This window comes from Sinocyclocheilus rhinocerous, unplaced genomic scaffold (genome assembly GCF_001515625.1).
Source record: "Sinocyclocheilus rhinocerous isolate Xijiao unplaced genomic scaffold, SAMN03320098_v1.1 scaffold50, whole genome shotgun sequence".
NCBI classification, from domain to species: Eukaryota; Metazoa; Chordata; class Actinopteri; order Cypriniformes; family Cyprinidae; genus Sinocyclocheilus; species Sinocyclocheilus rhinocerous.
This window is the reverse complement of record NW_015641057.1, coordinates 1125372-1142796: the sequence shown is the minus strand read 5'-3', so window position 1 is coordinate 1142796 and position 17425 is coordinate 1125372. Positions and strand designations below refer to the sequence as shown.

General features: G+C 39.0%; 1 protein-coding gene across 1 annotated transcript in view; it reads left to right on the top strand.

Annotated features, from left to right (window-relative positions):
- The first annotated feature begins 4400 nt into the window (after positions 1-4400).
- LOC107754475 (spondin-2-like) overlaps positions 4401-17425 on the top strand; it is a 31647-nt gene continuing 18622 nt past the window's right edge. The window contains exons 1-3 of the mRNA XM_016570933.1: positions 4401-4490; positions 9040-9268; positions 16295-16515. Coding sequence (XP_016426419.1) covers positions 9040-9268; positions 16295-16515 — 450 coding nt within the window. The 5' untranslated portion in view covers positions 4401-4490. The remainder of the gene's footprint in view (positions 4491-9039; positions 9269-16294; positions 16516-17425) is intronic.

Genomic DNA, 17425 nt, shown 5'->3' with positions numbered 1-17425 from the left:
TGAAGTGAAAAGTTGCATGTTTGTGGTGTATTCACACCAGGAAAGTCCACTAGTTCACTTGCTTTGGTCCGGACCAAATACAATGTTGATTTATTTATTTTTTTGGTGTGGTTCGCTTTCACACTGTCCTTTTTGCAAGTGAACCAGAAATTGTAAACACAACCACACGTGTGCTAAGGTCATCCATTCATTGGTTCATCCATTCAACTGTACCAGAGTTTGTTTGGAAGCGGACCGAGACCACCTCTTCAGCTGGGTCTCGTTATGGTTGTTTGGTCCGCACCCGAATGCAATTGCTGTATTCACACCTGCCCAAAAGATCCGCACCAAAGGGGGAAACGAACTTGAGTTTGATTCAATCGAACCAAACAAGACAGGTGTGAAAACACCCTAAGAAACAAATCCCTGAGCTAGACATTTTAACTTAACTGTTGCTACTGGCCATTTTAACTTTGTTTTTAATTTCATAATAAGCAAATGTGCTTGTCCTCATTCATCACAATTACATTTTAATGGGTTACATAAAAAAATCTTATTTCTTAAAACGATCTGAAAAAAAATATCAAGTTACCCATGTTTTTCCCCACATTAACCTTAATTTCAGTGGAATTTAAGTGGAAACTCCTATTCTGTAATGCAGTAAGTGTGTGTTTGAGTGTCAGTGACCCAAAGTCCGATTACAGACGAGATGCTGTGTCGTATGTCTGCGCTGCACCTCCACATGAGAAGGTGACCATGTATTATGTCTAAAACTGTTTCCCTCAGACAAGACGTAAAAGTAGGTTGCACTGTTTATGGGAGTCGCTCAGCAGAGAATGACTGTTTATGCTGCACTCTGTCCCCATGTAAATGTTTTTTCTACAGATGATCGTCTCGGAGTCATTGCCAGTTTATTTGACATGGCTTCAACGCATCTCCACTTAATCCCACAAAATGACGTCATGCGTCCCGTGTCCCACTGACAAGTTGGCAGGGAAAAAGTGAGCTGTTGAAGGAGTAGACAGCTGTGCTTGAAATACTGCGCAGAAACGACCTTTTTGGATACTAAATTTGTTTTATTGTGCTTAGATGACTGAGCATGAGCTCATTTACCTTACGTCACTCTTTACCCAAAATGCCCCAAAATCGATCAAGTTTTTGGATTACAAAACTTTATATTGGCTGTTTTGTAACCCCAATTATTCAAAATGAACAAACAAGTCAATAAATCTTAGCAAAGTATTTCTTAGTGTATAGTGAAATATTGGCAAACACATCACCAAGTTTTAGCTGCATTGGGAAGCACTTTGCAACAACACCCTGTTAAGTTTCTAGTACATTCTTGGTCTCATCAGCCTGTCCATTGGAATATTTATTAAAGGCTTTTGTCCAAGAGAGGTTCACGTTAGGGTCCGTGTGCTCAAGAGTGTACACAACACTCATTGAGACAGAAACCGATCACTTTCTGGGGTCTGATCCCATCTGCGTCAATGCAAAGGAATCGCCGTTGAGTCTGGCCTCTGATGAAGTGATGACTACCTTCGCCTGACGCAGTAAACATTACCAAATTTGAGGAATAGATGCTTTTTACATTGGACTTTTCCTGTAAATGCCAACCTTGATTTATAGTGACTGGTAAAACCACTTGACTTTCAGCTGTATTACTATTAGTGTCTTTTCTTGACGGGCAATCAGTGACAAATGTCTCTTATATTGGACTGATGTGAGCTCTCACAGGGACTGACTGCTTTCTAACCAGATAATTCCCAGATGTCATTCACTTCTATGAGTGTGTTATGAAAACCATTCTTCCTGTGCTAAGGCCTCTTGTGCAAGTGTGTGAGCTGCTGTAGATCAGCAATATCAGGGCATTATTGCTAAAACAACTATTGTTATTGTTTGAATATTTAACACTAAGTATTGAATGTCATGTCCCAGCCTGTTTGTGCTATTGATATGATGTTTGGAATGAATTTTGTGACTCACAGAGGAAATTTGGACTGTTTTCTAAGCAACTTGATGTTCACCGAAACTGAAGGGATTTGAATCCCTTGGGAACCACATAGCAACAAGCTACAGAAACACTCAGAACACCTTAGCAAATCCACAGCGACGCTCTGGCATTGTGTTGGTAAGTTTTGCATAGTGCTGGATGGACTGACCTATAAACTGAAGTAGTGGGAAGGTGTTAGATACGGTACTTCTGTCCAACGGTTGTACTGCCAAATTCTAAATCCAGGGTACCAGTAATGTCCATGCCATTTTAGCCTTTCTGTGTGTAAAAGGTTAGGATTTTGTATTTGTCAGTCAAAGCAATGCATTAAAAAATGAAATCAATTAAGTAATTTGTAGGCTGATTTCCACACTGATGCTATTGAAACAGTTTATATAAGCAGCCTGGCATAGCAATAATTGCTTAACCAATGGCGTGAGTTTGGGGCGGAGCTCTCTGTTTTTCTGGCCAATGGCAAACGAAAGAAGTGTTAGGGAAACCTGTTTGGAAACAGTTTTTAAAATTGTGTTTGATGGATAAAAACACAAATCATGAATCATGATTTGCTTGCTGTTTTTAGTCAGCAGTAAGTATTATTAGAGGGAGGGACATTCTCATTTTAAAGAAAATTTAAATAATTGGACATTTTATACTCCTGAGATGACTCAGCAATTTTTGAGCCATTTTAAAGGAAGAGAAAGACTACTGTATCTTAAAAGCATATGTCAAATAAAATGTATTTTATTGTATTTAATAAAATTATGGTTATGTTGAAAAGCTTGTTGCCTCGTTGCCCTGTCAATGACTTTGCAGGCAGCTTTTACATGAAGGTGCCTCCTGAAACTGATTTCGGACAAACTAAGTAATTTAATTCGGACAGAGTAATTTAGTTACTACAATAATTTCTCATTAGAAATTACATTTAAAGTGGACAAATGTGGTCAAAAACACATTTACACACAAACTGACGATCAACTTTCAGAAGTTCGTTTATTATTTTTAGCTCAACTGTCACGGAATGGAATGCACAGGATTGTGGGATATCATAGGCAGTGACGAATACATCTATGCTGCCTTCAAAGATCGATCAGATGAAGGCATCTCAGTAGACAGGATGGGACATGATCAATGGATTCGGATGTGCCTTGTTGCCTTCCCCATATGCTGCCTACGAAGGAGGCATTTTTCACCTTTTAGACGCAGCCTGTATATGAATAATTTACTTCCACAGCTTGTAAAGCTCTGAAAGTTTGTGTGTAATATCAACGCAGTTATATATAGTATGAATTTGTGTAATATTAAGTTTTCAGAATCTCGCTGGAAGTATTACGTCATACAGATACTTCATAAATACTGTGAATTTGGACATGCTCTTTTCACATATCATTTTTCGCCTACTAGTAGAGAAGTATGCATATTTGAATGCATGGAGGACTGTTTTCAGACAGGTTTCCCAAATGCTCCCCCTCCTTTACCGTTGGTAGAACAAACAGAGAGCCCCGCCCCAAACTCACGCCATTGGCTGAGCTGTTGCTGTGTCAGTCTGGCAGCCCAAACAAAGAGAAATGTTTACAGTTTCCAGAAGAAGCGACCTACAAATGGCTTGCTTGTGTTACAAGTTAAGCAGGGGCAGGAGAATGTACTTTCACATGAAACGGTTCTGTTTGTAACTGCGAACTTAAGCGATGTTATGAAGATAATAAATATGAAGATACTTAACAATAACATCAATGAAGTTCCCAGCTACAAGCAGAAATCCACGGCTCACAAACTATTAAACGAGTTTATTCTTTTGGATCGAGTTATTCATATTTGACCCTGGACCACAAAAGCAGTCTTAAGTCGCTTGGGTATATTTGTAGCAATAGCCAAAAAAACATTGTATGGGTCAGAATTATAGATTTTTCTTTTATGCCAAAAATCATTAGGATATTAAGCAAAGATCATGTTCCATGAAGATATTTTGTAAATTTCCTACTGTAAATATATCAAAACTTAATTTTTGATTAGTAATATGCATTGCTAAGAACTTCATTTGGACAACTTTAAAGGCGATTTTCTCAATATTTAGATTTTTTTGCACCCTCAGATTCCAGATTTTCAAATAGTTGTATCTTGGCCAAATATTGTCCTATATCCTAACAAACCATACATCAATGGAAAGCTTATTTATTCAGCTTTCAGGTGATGTATAAATCTCAATTTCAAAAAAATTACCCTTATGACTGGTTTTGTGGTCCAGGGTCACATATATGAACACATCAACTTCCAGTTACACAGTCTGTGATCTCACAGGAGAATAGAGATAAAAGGAGAGGAATGGAAAAAGAGCAAGACTGAAAGTGAGTGTGTGTGTGTGTGTGTGTTTACCCATACATGGAGAGGTGGGGGTGAAGAATGGGAGGAGAGAGAGGAAAGAAAAAAAGAGAGGAGGGGAAAGAGAGCATGAAAGTGGGGTGCCTTGATCTGTAGTGCACATCTCCACAAACCCTGTCCTGCTGTCTAGCATCACAGCCAGGTAAGAGTGAGCCGTTCACTAGCATGCGATCCACTGTCTGTGTGTGTGTGTGTGTTTGTGTGTGTGTCAGCTCATGCTGGCTGCTGTGGCAAAGGTTAAGACCAGGGTTGGGTTTTCTGCTTGTCCACTTTCCTGCTGTGCCTCTATACCCGCAACCTTCCCACACTCCTCTTCTGCAGGTTTGACGTCTCTTTGATGAACAATGCTGCTGTGCTTAAGTATTTTAAAACATGTGCTACTCTTAACAGTTATTTAACTACCCCCCCCCCCTTCTCATTCATTTCTTACTCTAAACACTGCCCGCATGGTTTTTGCGTTTGCATGCGACTGAAATGCAAGATTCCTGACCTCTTCCTGCAGTATAAGCTCACTGCGGCTTCATAATTGCTCACCCTGTAAGTTTAAGCTTAAGTGGCAAAAAAGCCGCAAGCTCTTTTCTTCTGCACTTTTCCGTCTCCCCTGGTTTTATTGTGTCTCGTTCGTGCTGGGAGCGGAGATTTGCTGTGTCTGTTGGATGTTTGAGAAACGTGTGTCTTTTGACCCTGCGCTGAAGAGTGCAAACAGAGGGAGGTTTGCTTTAGGTTAGTGTCGTGCAGCATCTGCAACCACTGGCAAGTGCAGGGCAGCAGAAATGCATCCCACAATCTGCCAGAATGTTGTACAAGGTTTGATTTAATTTCACAGTTCAAGACAGAGATAATGTGGAAAATGTGGGGATTTGCATTTGCACGTGTGCAAAATGTCAGTTCAGATGGGAGATCAAAATATTTATAAAGTTTTAATAGTCAGCGGATGATGTTTGGGAATGATGACTCCACTGGATAGACAAAGCATTGTTTCTTCAATGCTTTACAGGGTCTCCCACGAACAAACCGATCTGTTTGTATTGAGGACAAACATTATTGAGCAATTGTAGCACGTGTGCCTGATGCTTATATATTACAGTGATTTTCAAGCACGAAACCCAATAAACTGCAGTAAAACGGCCAGATTACCTTTTCTGGTAAATGCCACATCTGCTGTTCACACGTCCAACAGCTTTCCACAGCTTTTTTGGGTCCCGTTCACACATCAGCACCATCAGTGCTGTTAAAACTCTGTGATGTAATTTGGTGGAAATGGCTTTTAAACAGCTACGCCACAAATCTACAATCGCAAACTGTTCCAGGATCTTTGGATCAATTCCTTCATCTACCCAAATGGAGAAAATCTCGTTTGTTTCAATGTTTGTACAATTTGACAATTTCTTTCCAAAAATGTAGATAATGATTTTCATGTGGTGCGACCAACATGCATGAAAAAAACAAAACGTAAAACAGATAATGATGTCAATGGAGACGGCCCCTGCAGACCCTTGTGAGTGAACCAATGTCAATAAGTCTCTTAAAATATCTGATCATTTAACCTTTTTTTATGAAAGGGAAAGATTAGTTCAGGTTGTAAATGTCATGTGGTGCAACTCCCCAAAAGACTTGATATTTATGAATAAGTAATTCATTTAAAAGAGAACTTTTTAGCTTAAAAATAAACATTTTTGAAAATAAGGATTAAAATGTGTACATTCACAGTTAATTGATTATTACTTCTATTGATATTACTTTTTACCTGATGGTTACACCACATGACATTTGTAGAGTCGTTATGGCAATACTTCCATGCTTACCAACATACTTCCCCAGTTGATTAATCACAGTACATTTGACAATTGTTTTGTTTTACAAATTTGGTTTTCTGAAATGCTGTTTAAATATGCAATTGAGGCATTATCTAGTTAAATATGCACACATTTGCATACATTTCCAGAACATAAATCGCAACATTGGATACAGGTTCAAATTTATCATTTCATTTTGTTGAGATATTGAGAAGTCTGAAAATACTGTCAACAGCCAGAAAGAAAATTTACATAATGTTTTTTTTTTAGAAATACAATGTTGTATAAACCCAGGCAAATAATATATATACAAACCCCACTATAAAAACCTTCAGAATATACATGGGAATAAAATGGTGTAGTTTGGTGTTTGTAAGTTCTGCTGAAGTAGAGATTACTGGCTCACTGCAGGAGGAAAATACTAATTTTGAGAACTTTAAAGACATGTGTTGTAACTAAAACTGTAAATTTTGGATGTTTTCTTTCCACAAGCCTGAAAGAAGTCAAGTAATGGAAAAAAAGCCCAAAAATCCTAAAATTGACCAATGCATGAAAAATATTTTGTTTGAAGTGTCTTGCCTTAAAATTTAAATTTTCTTGAAAACAAGTTTCGAAAACCATCTGAAACCAACATAAAGACATATTGCATCTGCACCTTTACAAATACTTTTTTTAAATGTCAGAGCTCCTCAAACTAATAAAAACTCAAACCATTAATGTTACGGGTTTTGTTCACAAATAGCATCAATATGGAACTTTTCCAGCAATGTTACGCTGGCAAAATGCCAAGGCTCATTTGCCGGCATTTCTAGTCACACACCGTTCACCTCTAAAGGGAAAAATGCAGTTGGAAAAGGTTGCATGTGTGAAAGTGCTGTGATACTTCAGAGTTTCCAAAAGATGCGGAAACCTGATCTGTCAAATATAGGAGAAAGAGACTGTGAGTTCTGAAGAAAAGGAAAGGAAACCACAAAAGGAGTGCACGTTCAGTCCTCGCTCGTAAGATTTTATCCATGTCCCATTGAACCTGCGGTCTAGCCGGCTTTAAAACAAGGAGCGTTTAGCTGCTTTCTCACTCCAGAACTATGTCCATTAGACATGAGGTCATTTCTGGTGACTCAAGACCTCTCTCCTCATGGATCCTAATATATCTGTTCATCATGAGCACTTTATAACCCAGTCCACTGCTTTTCCTCAATAACATCAGAGACACCCTCTCAAATATATATATATATATGAGCTACCGGTCCAACCTAAACCTACATTAATGACTCCAAACTTTAACAGGCGAGCATAAAAATACCAGAAGCGGGGATGCGGTGAGCCTGTGTCTTTGATCTGCTGGTCTGTCATATGATCGTGGCTCGTTATAAACTATGGGGATCCAGTGGACGGGGCGAGAGCAATAGTCTGAGCCTGCGGTGATAAACGTCTGCCCTTTGTCACTTCGCCTCTTTATTAAGAGACCGTGGCAGACGGTGCAGATCCCAGTATCTCATGCAGTCACGCTCTAAACCTTCTGCTGGGTTCTAAGCTGGTCTTGCGTAATACACTCAACACTCAATCACCGGCTATGAGGGATGAAAATAACTCCATCATACAACCCTGCTTTTGTGTTATTTTAATTTAGTTGGGAATAAATGGCAAGCCTATGGTTGTTGTGATAAGGGGGTCGGCTGGGATGGGACTGTGGGTTCTCTGTAAATCTGTGCCGTGGTGATGTTGAGTTCATCATATATGCCTTCAGCAGCTGTTAATTATGTTTTATTTCAAGCATCTAAAGTCTAAAGTTTTATTAAACTGGCTTTGCAGACTGTTTGACTGTCTGGCTTTGAAGGGATATAGTTCACACAGAAATGTACTCACCCTCATGTTGTTCCACAGTAAGTCTGACTGACTAAGTTTTAAGAAACACACATGAGATATCTTTAATGTTTACTAATTTTAATTCAGTGAATATAAAAGTGGGGTGGAGGCTGTCAGGTTTCCAAAATCGCAAAAAAAAAAAAAAGATCCATAAAATCGCATGTATGTTCATGAATTTTAAAGTTTCCATATTTCATCATTTTACTTTTGGGGTCTGCTAGAATACATTTACATGATTTAAAGTTCAAAAAACATTGTTCTTCTCATACTATACAATGCAGCAGCACTTTTTTTAACCCTTTGCCTGAAACGCTCCGTTTTAGTTCTTGTCTCTTTAAAGCCCGGCTTTCTGAAAAGCCAGTTCTGCTCTGATTGGTCAGCAGGCCCAGTATGTTGTGATGTAACAACTTTAGCACAATCAGATTTCAGCTCTTAATGAGCATCTGTATGCTCATTAAGCATTTATGGTTACATCTATGGTAACTATGGCTTAGGTAGTAAAAGTCCATTAAATATTTTCTCCCTCAAAGTGAAAAATAAATACATAAAAATAAATAAAAAATGAAATGTCCTCGACACAATGGGTGCCTGTTAAAACATGGCACGTCAAGACGCGTCACACCAGGTTTAATGACATTCATTGTCAACTGGTTTACGCATGTCGCAATATTTTCATATCTGAGTGAACTATTCTCATTCTCAAATATTCTCAGAAGCTCATAAGGGTTTCGTTGTAATATCAGTTGGTGAGTGTCTTTGAATGCACTCTTGTCGGAGCAAGCTGCAAATCTCAGATGCTTCCCTTGACAGAGGATTAAGGTGTCAGGAACCAAAGTTATGTAATTTCCTCTTGCAATACATATTTGCTGCATGAGTGGATCAGAGTTACTGTAGGACAAGAAACTGAAATGGCAATTTATAAAATTTCTACATAGCCGTTTCACTAATATTAACAATAAAAAGGAAACAAACTGTGTTTTCCCTCAACTTGGCTAATGACTTTTCCCGCTCTTTTTTTCCCTGACACAGATGATGTCATCAGAGGTCTTTGTTCCTGGTTGGCTGCAGCAGCTGCTGGTCGTGCTGCTCAGGTTTGCGCTGTCCTGCGCAGCCCCGGTGAACCTGACCAATGGGACGGAGTGCAGCGCTCGAGGACCCGCCTCTTACATCCTGGTGTTCACCGGCCACTGGAGTCCACAGACCTTCCCCAAACAGTATCCCTTGTTCCGACCACCTGCGCAGTGGTCCAAACTCATGGGTAAGACTCCTGGTGCTACGAGGTGTCCGGTTGACAAGCCAAACGTAGATTGCTAGAAGCTGATCTCATCTTGTTCTCGAGGTTGACCGCCGGCAGTGTTGTGGGAAGATTGCTTTGGAAATGTAATAGGTTACAGATTACAAATTACTCCGTCTAAAATGTAATAAGTAACTATTTCAATTACTTTATTAAAGTAATGTAACTGATTACATTTGATTACGTTTTGATTACTTTTCTAAATTTCTAATGTTTTCAAACATGTAAACCAGGAAGGGTTAACCTTACGGTATCAACACTGATCACTGTCAGACTTTCAAAATCCTTCATCACTTGAATTAAGATTACAATAATTTCATTTTCATGCACAGCCACCACAAAATCAGACTTACTTTGAGATCATACTGAGGTTAAATACAGATTTAAAACCATAACAAGAAATAGTTTAGTCGCTGTGATTCTGTTTTTGAAATCAAACTTTTGCATAGCTATGACCGGAAACACTGGCATAGTTAGGTAACACTTTATTATTTTAGACCATATTTTAGACCAGTCACTGCAATTTATGAAAGAGATCAATTAAGTCTGTATGTGGGTGTGTGTGTGAAAAAATTCAGATGTAACCCCCTTTGTAATCGTCATAAGTAACTAATTTTTCTCAGTAACTGTAACTGATTACAATCACATTTATTTTGTAATTAAATTACGTAATTTAGTTACATGTAACTAGATACTTCCCAACACTGACTGCCGGTGATGGCTCCACGTGCGTTAGAGATGAGAATGTTTAAAGTTCCTCACCATATATCAGGACGCTAAGTACTCACAGCTGGCCTGTTAACCGTGAGACTGGCCCCGACGACCCTCCATACATACACGCATTACCTGCCACACCACGTGAGCGGGGCAGTCTAATGAGGAAAGCAGAACGAGGGCGAGGTTGAGGAGTAATAGCCCTGCAGGTTCACCCTGTCCTTTAATAGTCCTTCCATAAATACACAACGCATGCAGCGACCGTCGACTTTAATGCGATCAGTGTGTGCTGGCTTTTTCTGAGGACGTGCTCTTTGGGTGTCACCGGTATACCAGCCGTCACATGCCACCGCACGCAAGCAGCAGATGTGGACGGCCTCAGCCAAAACATTTACAACCCAGAGATCCTCAAAAAGTTCGTCACCGGTATACCAGCCGTCACATGCCACCGCACGCGAGCAGCAGATGTGGACGGCCTCAGCCAAAACATTTACAACCCAGAGATCCTCAAAAAGTTTGGGATTTGGAGCACTGAGATGATGTCTGTGTGGTTTCTCCTGCCTCCTGGATGGCTTTCCGGCCCTCTCTTTATCCATTTATCACTGTTGTATCGCAATTATGTTCAGAAACCGCACATTTTTGCATGCAATCAAAAGGTTGCTCCGTACATATGAACTCCACATATGAAGGATGGGACTATTAGGGGAAAGACGGAGATAGAGAGATAAAAGCACTGGAGACGGTTGCGGTTTGTGGTTTAGCTGATTGAGATCAGGTCTCTTCAATTTTTCTGTCCACATTTGGGCCAGACGTGTAGCATGGAGAGACTAGACGTGTCAGCGTGCCAAACGTGCTGCCTGCCTTCCTGTCATTCTCACTTGTATCTTTTTCTCTCATTCTCCTGCACTCCCAGCTCCGGGTCTGCCAGACCAAAATGGTTTGTAGTTATGAAGAACACAGTGGGACGTTAAAGAGAGGCTGAAATCATTTCAGAAACAGCATCTTAGCTCCTTCCACTTTCAAACCTCTGTTGTGATATCAAGAGCTAATAGGTGAATTATCAAACTTGAAACAAAAATTCTGTCTGTATTTAAAGGATTAGTTCACTTCCAGAATAAAAATTTCCTGATAATTTACTCAGCCCATGCCATCCAAGATGTTCATGTCTTTCTTTCTTCAGTTAAATAGAAATTAAGGTTTTGAGGAAAACATTCCAGGATTTTTCTCCATATAGTGGACTTCAATGGGGATCAGTGGGTTGAAGGTCCAAATTGCAGTTTCAACTTCAAAGGGCTCTACACAATCTCAGCCCAGGAATAAGAGACGTATCTAGCGAAACGATTGGCCCTTTTCAAAAAAAAAAAAGTATATACTTTTTAACCACAACTCATCTTGCACTAGCTCTGTGATGCACTTGCGCAACTTCACGCAAAATGCATTCATGTTGGAAAGGTCACGCGTGGATAGTTTTTCGTCTGTGTACTCCATCTCATTTTCTCCTCCAACTTCAAAATCATCTAACATTGTTGTTTTACCTTTTTTCGTAAAGGGCGTTTGATTTTCTTTGCACGTTCACTTTGTAAACACTGGGTCGGTACTTCCGTCTACGTCACACGTGACCTTTACAACGTGACTACGTTATTGTGTGATGCTGAGCTAGTGCAAAACGAGCATTTGTGGTTAAAAAATAGACATTTTTAGTTTTCTTAGAAAATGGCCGATCGTTTTGCTAGACAAGTCCCTTATTCCTCCGCTGGGATTGTGTAGAGCCCTTTGAAGCTGCACTGAAATGGTAATTTGGACCTTCAACCCATTGGCTCCCATTGAATCCACTATATGGAGAAAAATCCTGGAAAACCTTACTTTGTTTTCGACTGAGGAAAGAAAGACATGAACATCTTGGATGACACGGGAGTAAATTATCAGGAAATTTTTATTCTGGAAGTGAACTAATCCTTTAATTATCCTTATGTAGTTCCAAACATTCTGTTTTCTGTGGGAACACAGAAGTAGATTTTGGATGTTTTTTTTTTTTACCTTTTCATTTGCGTCTTTTGCAGCGTCTCTCGCACACAGAGTTGTTGAGGAAAGAAAGACATGAACATCTTGGATGACACGGGAGTAAATTATCAGGAAATTTTTATTCTGGAAGTGAACTAATCCTTTATTTATTCTTATGTAGTTCCAAACATTCTGTTTTCTGTGGGAACACAGAAGTAGATTTTCGATATTTTTTTTTTTTACCTTTACACTTGCGTCTTTTGCAGCGTCTCTCGCACACAGAGTTGTAAAAGCACAGTGCTCAAGTTAAAGGAAGTTTCTAGACCTTGCGGTTTTTCATTGGGTAAAGTTCACACAGAACAGGTTTTTCCATTACATTGAACTGTTTCTATGGTTTTTCTGTTTAAACACACTAGATGGATGTGTTTTACCATTAACCTTGCATTGCACATCTTTGTAGCATCTCTAGATTTTTTTTAATGTTCCACCTGACCTGCATGTTGCATTTTTGAACACAAAAGCGCGTTCTGTGTGAATGGCCCCCTATGCAGCTCTTTCAGCACAGAGGCACTTTACAGACTGCAGTTACATTCATGCATTTAGCAGACACTTCTATCCAAAGCGATTAAAAAAAAAAAAAAGTGCGTTCCCCGCACACAGAGTTGTAAAAGCACAGTGCTCAAGTTAAAGGAAGTTTCTAGACCTTGCGGTTTTTCATTGGGTAAAGTTCACACAGAACAGGTTTTTCCATTACATTGAACTGTTTCTATGGTTTTTCTGTTTAAACACACTAGATGGATGTGTTTTACCATTAACCTTGCATTGCACATCTTTGTAGCATCTCTAGATTTTTTTTAATGTTCCACCTGACCTGCATGTTGCATTTTTGAACACAAAAGCGTGTTCTGTGTGAATGGCCCCCTATGCAGCTCTTTCAGCACATAGGCACTTTACAGACTACAGTTACATTCATGCATTTAGCAGACACTTCTATCCAAAGCGATAAAAAAAAAAAAAGTGAACAAAAGCAGTTCATCAAAGATTTGCAAAAGCAATTTGTCAAAAAAAATTGAGGCAAGCATCAGTATTGCTACTGCTTGTACTTACAGTGAGACTGGGATCTTTTAACTTGGGCCAAAAACAAACTTTATAGCAACATTCTAGTAACCCATCAAATCACCTTTGCAATGGTATAGCAACACCCATAACTGCTACTTATAACCTCTAATATCAAGATGGCAAGTTTTACACAGGCAAGAAAATCTGAAAATGTAACTCTAGCCTGGTTACACGTGACATTCTGGTTTTTGAGAGCTGTTGAACAGATTCCTATTAAAGAATAGAACGTCACTTTTGGAAAAGTAGTTTAGTCATAAGGTATGATCATATTGGCATATGTTGTCAAAAAGGTCCATTGTCTATTGTCAATAGTGTAGCGATGCATGAAGCACAGTTCGCTCAGTAGTCACTTTCAAACTGAGCAACTTTCTGTTGGTCAGTGCTGCGAATCTGAGTGAAAAAATTGGACCTGTTGCGAAATCTGTAACCCAACTGCACAGATTTCTATCGAACTGACTGGATTTCACCCATGAAATTTCGCTGAGCAACAGTAAACACTCTTAAAAATAAAGGTGCTTCACGATGCCATAGAAGAACCTTTTTTGTCTAAATGGCTCCATTAAGAACCTTTAACATCTGAAGAACCTTTCTGTTTCACAAAGGGTTCTTTGTGGTGAAAGAAGGTTCTTCAGATTATAAAAAGGTAAGAAAGAGATGGTTCTTTAAAGAACCTTTGACTGAATGGTTCTTTGTGGAACCAAAAGTGGTTCTTCTACGGCATCGCTGTGGACAACCTTTTAAGCACCTTTATTTTTAAGAGTGAATATGACTGCGCTTGTAATCAGAGGTGGACAGTAACGAAGTACATTTACTTGAGTACTGTACTTAAGTACACTTTTTGAGTATCTGTACTTTACTTGAGTATTATTTTTTCTGGAAACTTGCTACTTCAACTTCACTACATTTGAAAGACAAATATCGTACTGTTTACTCCGCTACATTTATATCAAGGTCCCAAAGTAGAAAGTCGTTATATGTAGCAGTTTTTCCAGTGTGTGCATTTTCAGATTCACTAAACTCTTTTTTTCTGCGAAAATCTGGCCTGCGATCTGCCAGGACCTTCCAGTGTTGCCAAGTCTTACAGTATTTCTAAGCCTGCAGTTTTCCGCGTAGCTTTGAATGGATGTTTGGTGATTTTTTTAACGCAAATCTGGCAACCTCGAGACCTTCCCCGCTAAACTAAACGTCTGCACTACTGCACAGCGTGCTCTAAAAAGGCAAATAAGATAAAATTAACCATGTTTTTACTATAGTAACTAGTTTAACTATGGTATTTGCGGTAAAATCACAGTTTTCACAAATTTACTATTCTCTCACTATAGTAACCATAATTATGCTATTTGTAGTAAAACTACAGTAACCACAAATTTAACATAGTTACATTATAGTAACTATAGTTTAATATTTGTATTTAAACTATGGCAATATGGTAGGCTAATATATCCGTCAAAAATGTCTGCTATCACCAGATATAAAAAACCTTACTACTCAGGCCTACTGGTAAATTGCTGCTAAAAACTGGTCAAGGAAGTATATAAATCTGAACATTATTTTATTGTCAAAACACTGCACATAAATACATATATTTTTTTGCAAACAAATTATCAATAAGTAGGTTAAATGATCACACAGGTCAAAATGTTTTACTTCACTTTTTTACAACTTTGGAATCTAAACTGGGAATCGATAAGAATTGAAATCAATAAGCAGAATCAGAATAAAAATTCAAATAAAATTTAAACAATACCCAACCCTAGCCACATGTTGTGAAGTTCACTGATTTATGAGCATTTTATCAACACTGATCAGTTGATGGCAAAATGGCCATACTGAGAGAGTATGTTCCAGTTTTCTGAAAAGACTAAAGATTTGTTTTCTTTTCAAAGTTTGCATTTGTTTGCCTAAAATGAACCATATCATATCCTTCAATATGTCTTTGAAAAATAACTTTGTAACTTTTAAACAAGTATTACAATGAGTTCAATGTAGCTGTAGGAGTGTTAAATAAAAAATAAAGATGATTATCTTCATTCAGTTGTTCCATTTCTATAGGTTTGGTAACATAAAAGCTCTTAATTCCAAAGATAATACAAGCTAATCAGTGTATTCAGTAGGTTGCATTAGTGGCATAATGTCTTGTAAGTATACAACAATGTGACAATAAAACAATGCATTTACTTTTTACTTTTGATACTTAAGTACTTTTAAAAGCATGTACTTTCGTACTTTTACTTAAGTAAAAACCTGTCTTTACAACTTTCACTTGTAGTGGAGTAGTATTTGACCAGTAGTATCTGTACTTTCACTCAAGTAATGAAGTTGTGTACTTTGTCCGCCTCTGCTTGTAATGTGCATGAATGTGTAGTCAGTTATGGACAGAGATGATAGTTTTTGCTACGAATCACAGAAAGCTACATGCAAAGCAAAAAGCAAAAAACCTGAAAAACAGTGTTTCACCAACTTATTCCTTAAGATTTAAGTTTGAAAAGCCCCCCTTTGATTGACGTGGATGTTTAGAATTTAAAATGCCATGTGACAGTGAGTAAACACTACATCGTAAAATTTGCATAACAGTTTGTGATTGGTCTTCTTAATGTCTGTTTGCATACCTAACTGTGATTGGTCTTTTTTCTGTGCACATATTTAACCACTTCTTTTTTTTTTTTAAGAACATTGCAATTAATTGAAAAGATAATGCGCTGAGTGTCATGACAAAGGCAAAGCGGTTCTGACACGTCAATTCATTGACACAGAACCAAAACCTAAAACGTACATTTACCTAAAACCTTAACACATGAAAGTCTACTTTAACATATTACATATCAGTCTCGGTCACCCCTGAACTTTAGGTGCACACTAGTAGGTCTGGTTTTTCTCACTGAAGGTTTTGTTTTTAGGTGTTTATTCTCTTGGCATTGGGGGCTTCTGCATGGCTTTATACCACAGCTTGAGGTGTGTAGAGCACACAGAAGGTGGCAGAGCTGTATTTGTGTTTTGTGAAATCTGATGAGCAATAAAAATTCATGGAGTGGTAGTAATGTTCAACAGGCCAGTGCAGAACCTGCCCGAGAAATCACGAGGCCTGAAAACATGAGCAGTTTAAATGTTTTCTCTGAGTTTACCCTTCACTCATTGGCTGCTTTTACTTCTGTGCAGCCGTGACCCATAATGAGCAGTACCGGCTGTGGCAGGAGGGGGCGCCTGCGAGCGATGGCATGAAGAGCTTTGCTGAGCAGGGACTCACGGTGGATCTGGTGAAGGATGCGAAGGAGGCGAGGAAGAGGCGAGCAGTGGGGTCCTTGTACCGCTCAGCTGGGATCCCCTCAGGCATCGGCCACAGCTCCACAGAGCTGCTCCTGACGCCCAGGACCCCGCTGGTAAGATGAACATAGGAATAAAACAATGGGCCGTTTTGTGTAGTGACTAAGTAGACTGCTGCTGGGATGACGTATTTTTGTAGGCAAACCCAGAAGTCAGCATCACCCTGGTTCCCTTGACAAAAACCCACTAGGATTTTTCTATTGGCTGTTGGATTATTGCAGAAAATAAGCCCTGTGACCAGCAAAAGTTTGTTTTTACACTCTTTGTTCATCAAGCTAATCTTCACAAATAAACACAACTTTTATGAATTTTGAAGCCTAAATATAATCAAGTACACCACGGTCGCAAGACTTAAAAACACCACAATTAAAGGGTTAGTTCACCCAAAAAGGAAAATTAGCCTGTGTTTTACTCACCCTCGAGGCATATAGGTGTATGTGACTTTCTTCTTTCAGACGAATCCAGTCAGAGTTATATTAAAAATTGTCCTGGCTATTCCAAGCTCTATCATTGCAGTCAGCGGGTGTTGCAGTTGAACAGTCCACAAGTCGTCAAATAAAGCGCGCGCATTCATAATAAACTTGCCTCACATGGCTCCGGGGGATGAATAAAGGCCCCCTGTAGCGAATCCATGTGTTTTTGTAAGAAAAATATCCATATTTCAAACGTAATAAACACTTTTCTCTCACTTCCGTTATCTTTCATATGCGGAAGGCGTTCCGGCAGATGACGCAGCACGTATGCGCAGCGCGCACGCCTCTGAGGTATGCTAGTCTCGCGAGTTTGTTTATAGGAGCAAAGGAAGCAAAGTTTCCTTACTTTAGCAAAGGAAAACCAGTCTCCTCTTGGCTTATATCGAAATCCTCCGACATTTTACTTTGCAAATCCTTGGTTTGTACTTCTAATTCATGACTGGCGTTTTGTTTTGTTCTCTCTCCGCATTCGTCACTAATCACGCAACGCATA